The following is a 14,820-nucleotide window of genomic DNA, read 5'->3' as shown; positions in this document are numbered from 1 at the left end:
GCAGCTAAGTAAAAGAGAGCCTCACCTAAAAGTCTTTATTATCCTTTTATTTAATCTTTACACTTTTTCCTAGCGTGTTTTTTATCCTTTTCATCATCGGTTGATGACCTGTTTGTTCATAGTTCCAATGAATGTTACATAGAATCAGTTCAGTGCATATTTTACTGTGTATTGGAAGTGAGGGTCAACAGAACCAATCGTAGAGAAAGACTTTTACACTCCAATGTCTGTCCAATCTGGACTTGAAAGAGTTAATAGTGGGGAGCATTTACTATTTTGTCTGGCGAGCTGTTCCATGGCTGAAAGACTCAAGATGATAAAAAAAAATGACATCAAATTTCCAGAGTGTGTTTTTAGTTTCTTTAATTTGTATGGGTGTCCTCAAGTAATCTAGTTGTTATCCAGTTTCAGTATTAAGGCAGGTTAGAGTTTGTATGAATGTTACAAACTCTAACCTGCCTTAATACTGAAGCTGGATAACAACTAGATTACTTGAGGACACCCATATTAGGTGAGTGGAGGTGTAAATGGTAATGGTACTGTATAGGAACTAGACTATATGAATGTATGAATGGTTGATTAATATATACTGTATTTAAAGTGTTGTCAGAAATGGTATACGAGTGGGCAAGGAGGTCTTGTTGGTTCAGTCTTTCTCAGCTGATCACTTTATTATTATACAGTGGTGTACATGATGTAATATACCAGTAGATCCTACTGAATGCCTTATGTACTCAAATCAAGGAAAACCTTGTGTAGACACAGAAATTGACTGATACACCACTTGTAATAATATCTAATCAATTAGCAGTAATAAGGTTTATAAGATTTTAACTTGAAATAATTAATGTTCGTTGATATACAACCAAGTTACTTTTTTATCATGTCTGTGTTCCGGCAATGTGACTGATGTCTTCCTCAGTACAAACTAACTGAATCAATTAATCATTTCTAAACGACAAACCATCTAAATGTGCTGGCTACTTAATTAATCATCACCAAAAACTGTCTTGAATTGGTACATCTTCAGCTTGGTATTGAGTATTTATGCAGATAGTTTGGCTTACATGCACTAGGGGTCAGTGTGCCCTCTAATGATAGCCAAATTTGGTTGTTGTGAGTCAAAATGTTAAAAACTGGCATTTCTTGTGTAAGTGACCACATAGTAGCTTAGAGATAGGGGAACACCAAATTTTGGTGTGTCACTAGAAATTGTGTGTGAAAAAAAATTCTGATTGTTCTCTGTATTAACAGCAAATATTTCAATTCCATTAAAATTTAGTCTTCTGATTAGGTGGTATTCAAAACAGTTGAATTTTATACCTCCCTATAGTTGTAAAGTTGTTGCAGACGACTACTTTTGTAAGACTTTTGTTGTGTTTAAAAAGGAACAAATCAATGAATTCATTGATGGATACATGTGTACCAAAAATGTGTTAGTTTTTTAGGAAGCAAAATTTGTGTTGTTCTCACAGGCTGTGTACTTGTAATGTGAATTGTTGTTTAGTACATGATTTTGAACATTTCACACTGTACAATATTTTCCCCATAACGCTCTCTGATTTGTATGCTTGGATGTTCCTTATTTTATAACTTCTGAGAGAAAGCAACATTTCTTAACATTTCCATTTTCTTCTCCAACAAATTATTGATATATGATCCCATCAAAATGGGTATCAGTATGACAAAAGTACAATTCAAAAATGACAAATATGCTTTCACAAAACCCTGTATATTGGTGAGATTTGTCGGATTTGAGAGTAAAAATCAAAAGGAGTTGTGGGTAAAATACTGCACAGTGCATTTGATTGAGAGCAATATATTATAGAGGGGGTTACCATTGTCTTCTTTTTTTTTCAGACAAAGTTTGATACATTGTATTCTTGTCGTGAATCCATCATTGACGGCTTGAAGCGCACTACTGATGTGATGTTTGCAGGCAAACATATAGTGGTATGTGGCTATGGCGAAGTGGGCAAAGGTTGCTGTGCAGCTCTCAAAGGTCTTGGTGCTATAGTCTATGTAACAGAAATTGATCCAATATGTGCACTCCAGGCATGGTGAGTTATGAAATCTAGTAGTTAGAATTTGTGTTTATCCAGGAGTGTTGCAGGGTCGGCTTCTTTCCATTGAGGCCCTCATACATCAAATCGACAATCACGCAAAAGGCCACTTACAAATTCTAAAACACATTAGGACATAAAATATACACACGTTGTGACATTATACATCCCAATAAATAAAATAACTGCTAGGCAGAAGAAATGTCTCTGTAATTGTCTTTGAAGTGTTTAAAAGTTTTAGCCTGCTTTACATGTTCAGGTAACAAATTCCAGAGATTTCCATCCTTGTGACTGGATTTGCAGAGAGCAAACTTATTGTGAGCTGGTTTGATATAGACACTGCTAGCTTTACTAAAGCGGGTATTATAATCATGAATTTTGGAAACAGATGTGAAGTATTGTAACAAATAGGGGGGGGGGGGGGGACTGTAGTGTTATTATGTATAGAAAGCGTGACATTAGAATTAATAAAACCTATAACAAGTACCCTGGCATAACTACATGAAGCCCCCAATATTCAACAGACTGAAACCAATGAATCAGTCGTATAATGTACATTATCCTGACAACCTATCATCTCTAGTGTCGAATTCCTTGCATATATTATCAAAAAGTCAATGGCTCAACTTTACCAAGTCCACTTCAAACAACTTTATGAAAAACCGAGTCCACTTCAAACAACTTTATGAAAAACCGACGTTAACTTAAACTAAAATTTCTCAATATTCTGTGATTGTCAAACTTCTGCAAAAGTATCACGCAATGTCATGCTTTATTTACACTGTGCTCCTTACTCAGGATGTACAAATAAGATCCTTTCTCGTAAAACATGTTGATAACAGTGGTGTGTTTGATTTCTATTTGCAGTATGGAAGGTTTTAGAATTGTTCGCCTTGAGGAAGTTATCAAATTTATGGATATAATTATCACATGCACAGGTAAGTATTTTTTTTTCTTGTCTCAGAAATTCATTTGTTTTGTTTTAGTAGAGTAATGTGAATGGATGAGAAAGCAACTAACTTTTGCCAAGAAATGCTGGGAATAATGATTTTTACGGAGGTGGCAACATAGTACACTACTCATTGTCGTATAGCTTCTTTTAAACAGCACTCCTAGTGGTCAAACTGTACAATCTTTTGTCTTTTGTAGAATGTTGTCACATCAATATAGTGAATCTACAACAATATGTGTTCACTTCTGAGTGGTGTAAATGATGTAATATACCAGTAGATCCTACTGAATTCTCTATGTACTCAATGGGAATCATTGTTTGTTGAAATTTTATCTGACTGATGCACCACAGTAAATACACTTTTTATTTCACTGTCACTGTCACTGCAATAAGTTATGAAATTTTACTTATTTGAATGAAAATGTGTGTTCGTTTTCAGGGAACAAGAATGTTGTCACTCGCCAGCATCTTGATAGAGTTAAAAATGGCTGTATAGTCTGTAACATGGGTCATTCAAATACTGAAATTGATGTGGTAAGTTGTCATGGTTACAAAGCATTTTGATTTATTGAAATGAAAACGTGACAGTCATCAGAATTACATACATGGTCCATGCTACGAAAATCCTGCTTGTAATTTAGGAGACTCAAAAATGTTTTATTTCCGGCCAGAAATTTTAAATGATGTACGGAAGACCTTTCCCCTAAAGTAAACTCTGACCTCATGCAAATAAGCCAAATTCAACATGATGGTCAGAAGTTGAGATGGTTGGGAGCTTACATAGTGATTGCATCATGTTTGTCAACAAACAAACAAGCAAACAGCAGTTTACCTGCACAGTCAAATTTGATGACCACTGACTGAACTGAAAACTTTTTTTTTCACTGTATGTGGTGTAAATGATGTAATATACCAGTAGATCCTACTGAATTCCTTATGTACTCAATGGGAATCATTGTTTGTTGAAATTTTATCTGTACTGATATACCACATATAGAATACCTAAGAAAGAGAATTGGAATTTCTTTTTCATATCTCATAAAATCTGAGTTATTTCTATGACCAATCTTGATATATCTTGGCTGATATATTGAAAACATTTTGTGTACTTGTATACAAATTGACTACATTTTCTTTGTCCATTTAGTCTGTGTGCTAGCACTACCACAAAATAAAAAAATTGTGAGTTTCCGATAACCCGACCGGCCCTAGTTTAAGCTGCCAACCCTAAACATTTTTTAAAACATATTTAAGAATGATAAGAAATTCTTTTGTGTTTTTGACCTTCATGCACATCTGTTTTCTTTCCCCAGTGCTGCCTGTACATACTAGTATTTCATCGAACTATCACAGCATGGGTGTTCTGACCAACATTACATTTGGTTTTGGGGCAAAGCAATATTTTTCAAAAACAAAAACAATAAGATCAAATCAAATCAAATCCAGACCTACATGTACCTACCCTATATTCTGAGGCCATGTTATCGGAAACACACCATTATGTTTGTTTTTTTTCGCCTAAAGGCAATATTTTTACCAGTTTGACATATTGATTGCATTTCTTTGTCTGTTTACTCTATACTGTACTAAAAACAACATTTTTTTACCAGAATGGCTGATATTAATGACTATATTTTGTGTGTTTATTCCGTAGGCTAGTCTTAGAACCCCAGAATTGACTTGGGAAAGGGTGAGATCACAAGTAGATCATATAATATGGCCAGATGGCAAAAGAATATTGCTTTTAGCCGAGGTGAGTCCCAGAAAGTTTTTTTTTGTATTATTATCTTTAGCCCATGTAGTATTCCAGATCATAATAGCCATAGATATATAACACTATAGATCTAGCCCTTGAACAGACAATAGCTAAAGTTTGACATTCACCTTCCTTGCACCCATTTGACAAATTCACAATCAAATGAATGACAAAGAAGCAAATTTTCATCACTTGCCTAAACATGGTTTAACAGATAGTACTTTTAATAAGAACAATAGACTTCACACAAACATATTGTCTTGTTACAACACCACATAATTGTTCATATAAGTTCGACAAGTTTCTCATCAATCAGACACATTGTTATAGTGTGTATCAAATAAGCATTGTATAGCAATAAAGAATTCAGAGCCAATTTTGCAAGTCTTTTTTATCCCCATTCTTCCATTCCCCATTGTTGCATGGAGTTGATTGAAACTTGACAGAGTGTGTATTTTACTTCCCTTTATTTCATTTGCCTAGGGTCGACTGGTTAATCTTAGTTGTTCCAGCGTACCATCATTTGTAGTCTCCATCACTTCCACAACACAAGCATTGGCACTTATAGAACTGTTTAATGCACCCCCAGGTAGATACAAACAAGATGTCTACCTTTTACCAAAGAAAATGGGTAAGTTGTTATCTACTTTACTGTAGATGTTATAATGTTGTATTTAGCAAAAATAATCACACTTCTTGAAAAGTAAAACAATTTTGAAAGCTTGAATGATATGTTCAATGTCATATGAAAATTACAGAAATCTGTATGATCGGGAGAAAAAAGCTTTCACAAGAAATTGTGCTCGTCCAAAACATTAAGATAACAGTATATATATCCCCCTCTCACATGCTACAATCTTTTCTTTAAGATTATTTTAAGTGTTGATAACACAAGGTACATTTTCCATTGATTACCTTTCATACAAGTTCTAATGGTATTTCATACATGTTACAACAAATCATGTATGAAATTAAATTGTAATCCTTATAGCATGGATATGGGTTTTGCAAACTGAGATTGTATGGTGGAAGGGCCCCACTTTAGCAGGGCTTGTAAGCTGTACTACCAAGGTCTGCAAATTCCATACCTTGGGTCTTAAATGTTTTGCCGTATATCCTACATGTATGTATGGAAACATGACTGAAATCACATTGATAGTAAAACATTATTTTGTGCACTAAAATATGAAGATACTGAGACAAAAATTAAACCCAAAGAACTGAGCAAATGGATATCGGCAAGCGTGGTTCTTGCCATATTTGGGCAAAATGTGACAGGATGTGATACTATGACCGAATCCCATGCCACATGAGCGGAAATGTGGCATACTCGGGACATTTGCATGAGTGCTTGCAATGGTCTCTGCACCTGTACTTTTACAAGCGTAACGAGTGAAAATGTTGTCGAAATACGCTCATGAAAGTGCAGCAGAAAATTCTGCAAGCACGAGTGCAAATACCCAGAGTAAGGCCACATCCTCATTTGCATATCATTTACATGCAGGCATGTTTTCAGTGCAGTGAAATACCACTATAGTATGCACGCACCAGTTTCAAGTAATCTCTGGTACATACATGTATGTAATAAAAGAAAATTGTTTGACAATGGATTACACTAGAAGCGATACATGTACTTTGATGTATGACATTTGATATTTTGTTGATTTCAGATGAGTACGTGGCGTCATTACATTTGCCAGCATTCGATGCACATCTTACTGAGTTATCAGAAAGCCAAGCAAAGTACTTGGGTCTGAACAAGGCAGGACCATTTAAACCAAACTATTACAGGTATGTAACTATCTAAATTTCAACTCAATATACAAAGGCTGATCTTTTGTAACTTCACTGTTGGACACAACTCAAAGTATACATTAGCTCATGACACAAGCTACCTTTTAGTGTTGGGGAAAAATGTGAAAAAAAAGTACAATCTACTTTTTAAAGCAAAACTTTGCCTATCATGACCTTATATTAAGTACAGTGTGTTTGGAAACCCAGATAAACAGTCAACGTGGAAATCTGCAAAAAAAAAAACAGGATAGAATTCCAAACTTTTATCCTAATTTTGATGGAGAGGCCTGGTGCAATAAAATACCAGAGGTATTTTGATAGATTTTATGTACTTACTGCCCTTCACACAAAAAAATGATCTTGTTGATTGAATATGCCACAATTTGATTATTAGAAGACAGTTAGCTTATAGTTTCACCACATAGAGTGCTGTTCTAAAGCAGCTTTTGGACCAGAATTGAGGGTTATGATAGTTGAGTAGTGTAGTCTCCTTTCACATGAATCCTCATTCTACAGTGTTTCTCAGGGTTGGTTGTTTTCTCAACCAGTCAGAACATTCTGCCAAATTTGTCTCATATTAAATAGGAACTCATATTGTAAACAACTGAAGTTACCAATAAAATCTTATAAATATAAAAAAAAAATTTAAAAAATTTTTTTAAAAAAAAGGAAAAAAAAAATAAATAGGAACTCAGGGAGTTGTTGCAACCACATTTTGATGACAGCATGATGTACTGCTATGTGATTTAGCCCTCACTTTTCCACATGTGGGGTGCACTTTTGTGACTCTTCTTTGAAGGTGTATAACTGAAATATGGCAAATTGTAGTGTATCAAAACTCATTATTTACGTTTTCTTTCTCTCTTATTTTCATTTCAGATACTAAAAACAATGCAAGAAGAAGCTGCCAGTGATATAAAATGTATGTGATTTCAGTCAACATGTTGTATCTTCAAACATGATACAATATTTTGTTTCCAGTTTGGAATGCTAGAATTCTGGCAAAAAACCCAAGTGTACAGAAACTGTGTTTTATTTTGTAGAATCATGACTGTCGTCAAGACACTTACTTTGATTAAAAATGTAACAAACACTGATTACTAGAACATGTATATTAATGGTGACAAAATTTCTTAACTGGGGGTTCTTCTGAATATGCATTAGTTGAGTTTGAAGGTACTTCAGGGTATGTGTGTTAACAAGCAAATGTTTTCACCAAAAAAAATACAGTACAGCAGAAATATGTACGTATCTCTGACACTACATCGTAATACAGGAGCTGACCTTACCCTTTATCAACAGAAGTGATAGTTACCACCCTATGGGTTGTTACCAACCTTTTCTAAATATTGTTTTATCCAAAAGAAAGAAACGGAAGACATTGTTTGCTAAATAAGTTTCTGATGAAATAAAGACACCAATGATATGTAAATCTGTAGATGTGATGTGAAATGTAAGTCTTTTAAAGATCATTGCAGTACTGTGACTAATTCATGTCTGTATACACGCCTGTGTGAAACCCACTTTGTTGAGATAGTCTTCTTACAGGCCCACTTTAGATAAAGATTTAGTGGTGAAAATCAGTTGTCTGGTTTAGTTATAGAAAAAGTTGGTCCAGGACAACAGAATGATCCTGTGTAGTCCTCATTGATAAAATTGTGCTAATGAAAGAACTTGGGATTGAATCATGGGCCTTTATCATCTATGTATCTGTCGGGTAGCGTAAAGTCCAGTCTTCATACCATTAGATTGTTGTGTAGACTCTAGGATTTGTGGGTAGTAGTGCTGGCTTGTTGCGACTTCACAAAGTGGTAAGGAGGACTGAGCACTTACTATGCATGAATCAATTAAAGCAATACTTCTGTAGTACCAAAATAGAAGTACTGTAGTTTTATTTTCTGGGTTTTTGTTTTCTTCTTTCAATTAATTTTAGACTGATATTGTTTAAAGTAAGGTGTTTTGTAACATTTAGGAAATGTAGACCCAAATCATGCAAAATGAGCAGTTAACCTTTAGAATGAACCAAATTGATTACAAAATCCATCAGGGAAATATTACATTGTAACGAGCTACCAAAGTTCCTACATCTCAATCCCTCAAATAAGGGGATTCATCTACAGTGTTGTGATACATAATGTTATGCCCCAATTGATAACACTATTGTTAATTTAGTGAATTCTTGTGCCAACAATGTACCAAATTTGAATACATTATTCAAAATCTCATGTCAGGTCAGATTCAATAATACGTATTACCTTTAAAGTGTCTGTTCCTAAGAAAATTTCATCTTCACGTCAATAATGAGGAGCAATTTTTTTTTCTTTCTTCAAAATCTTACTTTGCAACAAAAATGTCAAGTTATACATTTAACTTTTCATACTAGAAACGGGTCAAAAATAAAATAGCAAGTAAGATAATTATATAATACAAAGTATCAAAAAAAAATTACTTTGGGGAGTGACAGCAGTAAAAGCAAGTGCTGTGTACATTTCAGGATGTTGTATTTACATTAAAAAAAAGGAAAGTCATTTGCATCACAACAGACTGAAGGTAGTGTGTTGCAGTCCAGGTTACACTGAATAATATCTGGCAAGCAGAGACTTGTCTTTGTTCAAAATTGGACGAAAAAAAAAAGTAATTTGCTTAATTCATAAATAAAGTTTGAGTAGTAGAGGAGTTGTTTGTTTGCAAAAAAAAATAGGAAAAGAGAAACAATAGGAGGAGGAAAATTAGTAGTCTTATAAATATGAAAAACATGAATGAAGTGTATTCATTGAAATTTAGTTCTGTTTGAAAACTTGGAATGCATTATGATAACTGATTTATGAATTAGCTTATTCTCATAGGAATGATGTCATGCAGTGTACAAGTAATGTAATGAAAATGTGAATCGGGGGAGGGGAGGGGAGGGGGGAGTTTACAAAAATGTTCATCATTCTACTATGCCCTTCCGGTGGCTATCTATATAGAAATTACATTATATAGCATTTCTCTGAATAGTTAATGAATGACATTACCATCGGTTTTCATCAACCACTACTGAATGGGGAAGTCCTTATAGTGAAAGGACGAAAGCTTTTTAGATACAGCTTTCTAAACTGTGTTGGAAACTGAAAAGTTTGTAATCACTACTGAATTGGCTACAAATGAAATTCAAAATTTTAAGAACATCTACATACTGAAGCGTAGTTGCCCATAATCAGTTTAACCTTATTAGAAAAAGAATTACACAGTAAAGAATTACATCATAGTAAACCCCTCATTTTGTCATCTGATCAACATAAATCATTCAATTGAGAGAGTTTTAAAGTTTACCAACCTCATGTTTGTATAAGCACAATGTTTTAACCTACATCTTTGTGAAATTGATGTTGATGCTGCCATGCGTTACTAGTACCAGTGATAATGACAAAACTTTTAAATTCTATACTCTAGGAGATAACCGTGTGTGTAAATTACATTGCTACATAATAAGTCGTATCATGTACAGGTTGGTCTCTTTCACGTGCTGATTAAACAAATTTATGAAAATGTTTTGGTTTTTTTAAATTAAAAGCTGTAACATTCTACAATGGAGCCAAAATATTTGCTTGCTGATTCAAAAATCTTGACATCAAAAAAAAAAAAAAAAAAAAAAAAAAAAAAGTAGTAAGCTGTAAGCATCCACAATGCTTGTCTGTTTGTAGCTTTCTGTAAATTTTACCATGTTCAAGTTGTGTATGCATTTACTTTGCCTGACTTATATTTCAGAATTTTGTAACAAGAACAAAATAATTTGATGTTGTTTAATCTCGAAATGCTGTAAATTGCTTACAAAACCTGTATCAAAGTCATTGTACAAGGAAATTCATATCCTGTGTATATTAGTTTTAAGTAAAAACTCCAGTACAAAAATGTAAAATTTGAAATTTCATGTCATGCTTTGTAACCAAGTACTGCAGTTTGATCCTTCCAATTAACCCTGTCACCCCCACTGCCTGTATATTTTGGTATGTTCCTATTGTGTTCTCTGCAATAGATTGTACCATTATAGTGACGTGGGGTTGGTGTGGTGAAGGACTTCAGACATTCTTTAAGGATCAAGATGACTGGCGATAGTTGTATAGTGTTAGATTTGTCACTAGCTAGTTTTACTAGTTGGCATAACATTCTGACTTGTAGGGGGGGGGGGGAAGCAAACAAAAAAATTGTGTTTCTTTTCCTGAGCTGTAAAGTATGTGTACCAATGTAAAGAAGAAAGATGCAAGGTGCACTTTTATGTCTCAAGTGCTGGAATATTATTAAAAAAAAAAAAATAAGGGACTTTTTAAAAATCTATAAAAAAAAAATCTAAAATTGGGTACTATTAGTACTGTATTGTACGTTTTCCACAGGTCTGGTTTCTGGGGAATTCCAAAACACCTACTAATTTCATCTTGCTCGTCATAATTAAGTGTAATATCTTCACTGATTGATCGATGTCCTCTCCACACATGCTTAGGAAAACAAACTGAATATTTTAACTTAACACGCCAGAAAATGGGTGTGTGAGTCTTAATGGATTTTTAAATCTACCGGCTGTGAGAGATGATGTCGACAATAAACGTGAGAATATTAATGAATCAGACAGGATTAGCCACTCACTACTGAAAACACACTTTCTGATGGAAGTAATATTTGTTGTAGCACAACATGGAGGTATCTAGGTGGGTTGAGCCATTGCTATGTGAAATAGTTTTTGTAATTTTTGGTTTGAATATGGAACTGTTTGTCATCTGCCTAAGCGTGTTTTGAGCGGATTGAGTTAACATCAGTCATGTACCAGTGAAGGTACTGAGCTAGTTATTGTAGATGTTCACAAAATATATACTGGTATATGCTATTGTTTGTCAGTTGAACAAGCTATATAGATGCATGTCTTAGGGCAATTGAAGTGGTGGTAGTCTGTGACCAAGCAGACCCCATGATTGGCTGAATTTGATGTACAGTACTCATTTACATAGAGGGGTTCTTGGTACGCATATTATGATCAAATTAAATTTTTTTTGAAATCCAAGTTTTCTGGTTAAAAAAGGGCAAAGCAAATACACAACATTCTGTCAGAAATTAGTCTACATATTATCCGTGGCTTCAAATCTCAAGATCTCTCTTCACCCATGTCTAGCTCAATCAGAAATCATGAACCAAAAGTTGTTTATGCAAATGAGTAAATTCCCAACTGTTAGAATGATGTCATCAGTGTATAAGTTGTGTTCTGATAGGCATGTACCATATTTGAACATTATGTAACAGCCCCCAATAGACACTAAATTATTATGGGGCAGAATTCTGTGATTATCAAAGACATGATAAGAATGACTGTGTGGATGGCTTCATTTGGAATTTCATCTCAAGACCTTATTGAGCTAGACATGAGAAGAGATTTGAAGTCATGGATAGCCTCTAGACTAGTCAGTAATATACTTGCTATGATCATGCTGCTATTGCACTGAGAGAGAAGACATGCAGGGGTCAAATGATTAAAATTGATAGGTGTATATAATGTAAAGCCTTGTACTGTGTAGTTTAGTTTGATTTAGCATAGTAACCTTGCTGTGGAAAGCAGACAATACAAACTGTACATCATAGAGTAAGTTGTCTATATGAACATTCAGTCATTCTCTACATGTATGTAAGATTCATTCCGACAGTTTTCTTGTATCAATAAAATTGTAAATCACAACAACAAAACTTGTGCTGTTCATTTATTGATAGAGTCCTATACAAGAGAGAATACTTATTTTACACTAAAGTACAAGGTAGGAGGCAACACAACCCTACTATGGGACATTGACAATTGTGACTGTGAAATGAATTTCCAGAGCATGATGTTTATGGAAATGCTTCTATTTCGTAGTGTGGTGATACAAGACATGCAACCATACTAATACATACATACATACATACATACATACAGACAGACAGACAGACAGACAGACAGACAAATAAGACAGACATAATACATGTATCTATGTATTATTTTGATGGTGCCAAAAAGTCTCCTTTTCAGCACCTTCAAAGCCAGTTCTAATTGTCCATAGCTGATAAAAAAAATGTTCTGATTACTGACAGCTCTAAATGACACCAGCAACGATTATTATAGTACTACGGAACATAACAGACTCTAACATTGTCACTGGTTTTACTGAAATGTGTTATACATTCAGTACTGCATTTACTGGGATTTCGACCTTTATCAGCTACATGGTTGAAATTAATCAAAGGTTCCTTTAGTGAAATCTCGTTGTACAGTTTGTATGCTTAGAGCAGTTCACAGGAGACACTTTATTTACTTTGTTGTTGAAGTTACTGCCTTGGCCAGGAAATGGCTTCAGCAGCTCATGAAATGCATACAATGGGGTAGCGTGCACAAGGTCGCTCCAGCAAAAACCTCAAATTTTCCATTATCAACAAACGCTTTCTACAATTGCAACCATTTGAAAACAATTATGAAGTGTCAGGATTGTGGTAACTCGAGAGCTAAGCTGTCCCAGGGCGACCTGCATCTCTGCAAGTCATGTAAACTTCATCGCTTTCCAACAGCAAGTTCAAGTGCAGTCAAGATGGCCGATGCTACTACTGACAATGACAATCACGTGCCTGAGAAATCACAACTTGACACTATACAGGCGACATTGCTTACCCTCACCGCTAAAGTCTACAAGCTTACTGTAATGGAAAACAACATACGTGAACTCCAGAAGTCCATTACCTATGTGAGTAACTCTTTTGATGACTTCGCAAAGCAACTGCAAAGTCTACGAAATGAAAACAAAGATTTGAAAGATAAACTAGCTAACACAACAAAGGAAGTCAACGAACTACATCAATACACCAGAAGAAACACCTTAGAAATATCAGGTATACCTGAGGATGGAAATGAAGACACAGATAATATCGTGGTTAAAGTAGCTGAGATCGCCGGTGTCAATGTTTCGCCTGATGATATTGATATATCACATCGTCTTCCTCAAAGACCTAGCCGGCAAAGTAATGGCCAGCGTAAACCAGCCACAATCATCGTCAAGTTCGTTCGTCGTTCCCTCCGAAATAAACTGTATTCATCAAGAAAAAACCTTAAAGGCAAGACTACCCGTAACATTGGCGTCACAAGCAACAATCGTATTTACATCAACGAGAACTTAACACCAACTAATAAGCAACTCTTCTTCCAGGTAAATCAGCTACGCAACGAAAAACACTGGAAATTCATTTGGACGCACAGTGGCAAAATCTACGTGCGGAAAAATGTCGGCGACCCAGCAATCATCGTAGCAACTGTAAGAGATCTCGATCGTATCGTCTAACTAAATATACTAGTATTACATGTATTTCTTTATTGAATACAATATCATCAGACTTGTCTCATTGAAGATATTCAAAGTATTGGGTAACTATTTTTCGATTACTTATTCTCTAAGTATGTCAGCCATTTCATGATGAACGAAGAAGTCATAGTCAAATACAGCTGTAAGTCTTGCACCGTCAACCAGTTCAATTCTGATAGAAATCTTTTACACAGTTCATGTTCTTTCCTACATTGCAATGTCAGATCCCTTACAAAAAACTTTGATAGCTTTGTTAACTTTCTAAGCATGTTAGATCAAAATTTTCTTTTTATAGCTCTAACGGAAACATGGTTACATCCCAATTCAAATTGCTGTCTTTATGATTTGCCTTCCTATACTTTCGTTACTTGTAATCGTGAAGCCTCACAATGTGGTGGAGTCGCTCTGTATTTTCACAACTCGTTGTCCTTCTCTCGCATTAACACATGTAAAATTAATCACTGCGAATCCATCTTTGGGGAAACTATGATCAACAACAAAAAGATTGTTATAGGCGTTATCTACAGAAGACCCAACACACCTTTTAATGAATTCATTGACAGTTTAGAAGCATGCCTTGATCAGGTGTCAGTGAACGGGCGTGATTGTATTCTCCTTGGCGATATGAATATTGACACATCTTTAGATAGCCCGGTGACCCGTTACTCATTACAATACTCTCCTGAATACATACAATATGACACAATTAATTAACACCCCTACCAGAGTTACTAACACCTCACACACGGTAATAGACCACCTGGTGACAAATATTACTGACCACTTTATTGAGTCCGGTACAATTGAAACAGACATTTCAGACCACTATCCAATTTTCGGCATTATTAAAAGTCTGCATCACGTTTTTGAAAACAGTACCAAAACACACACCTACGATTTCAGGAATTA

The 14,820-nt window shown here is 34.9% G+C and overlaps 2 protein-coding genes across 3 annotated transcripts in view; both read left to right on the top strand.

The window, feature by feature from the left end:
• LOC144442552 (S-adenosylhomocysteine hydrolase-like protein 1) overlaps positions 1 to 12,259 on the top strand; it is a 46,624-nt gene extending 34,365 nt beyond the window's left edge. Inside the window, exons 8-14 of one of the 2 annotated variants that reach the window (XM_078131938.1) lie at positions 1,861 to 2,060; positions 2,931 to 3,001; positions 3,455 to 3,549; positions 4,670 to 4,768; positions 5,255 to 5,402; positions 6,442 to 6,562; positions 7,445 to 12,259. In XM_078131938.1, the coding sequence (XP_077988064.1) occupies positions 1,861 to 2,060; positions 2,931 to 3,001; positions 3,455 to 3,549; positions 4,670 to 4,768; positions 5,255 to 5,402; positions 6,442 to 6,562; positions 7,445 to 7,451 (741 nt within the window). In that variant the 3' untranslated portion in view covers positions 7,452 to 12,259. Of the gene's footprint in view, positions 1 to 1,860; positions 2,061 to 2,930; positions 3,002 to 3,454; positions 3,550 to 4,669; positions 4,769 to 5,254; positions 5,403 to 6,441; positions 6,579 to 7,444 lie in introns of those variants that run through there. The other variant, XM_078131930.1, reaches the window with a different exon arrangement.
• A 773-nt stretch (positions 12,260 to 13,032) lies between these two features.
• On the top strand, positions 13,033 to 13,890 carry LOC144435122 (uncharacterized). Its single transcript, XM_078123685.1, has one exon. It carries the CDS (start codon positions 13,033 to 13,035, stop codon positions 13,888 to 13,890), a length of 858 nt encoding a protein of 285 aa, XP_077979811.1.
• The last annotated feature ends 930 nt before the right edge of the window (positions 13,891 to 14,820 follow it).

The sequence above is a fragment of the Glandiceps talaboti genome, chromosome 1 (assembly GCF_964340395.1).
Source record: "Glandiceps talaboti chromosome 1, keGlaTala1.1, whole genome shotgun sequence".
Classification (NCBI taxonomy): domain Eukaryota; kingdom Metazoa; phylum Hemichordata; class Enteropneusta; family Spengelidae; genus Glandiceps; species Glandiceps talaboti.
The sequence above is the reverse complement of the archived record's forward strand: the minus strand, read 5'-3'. Positions and strand labels throughout refer to the sequence as shown.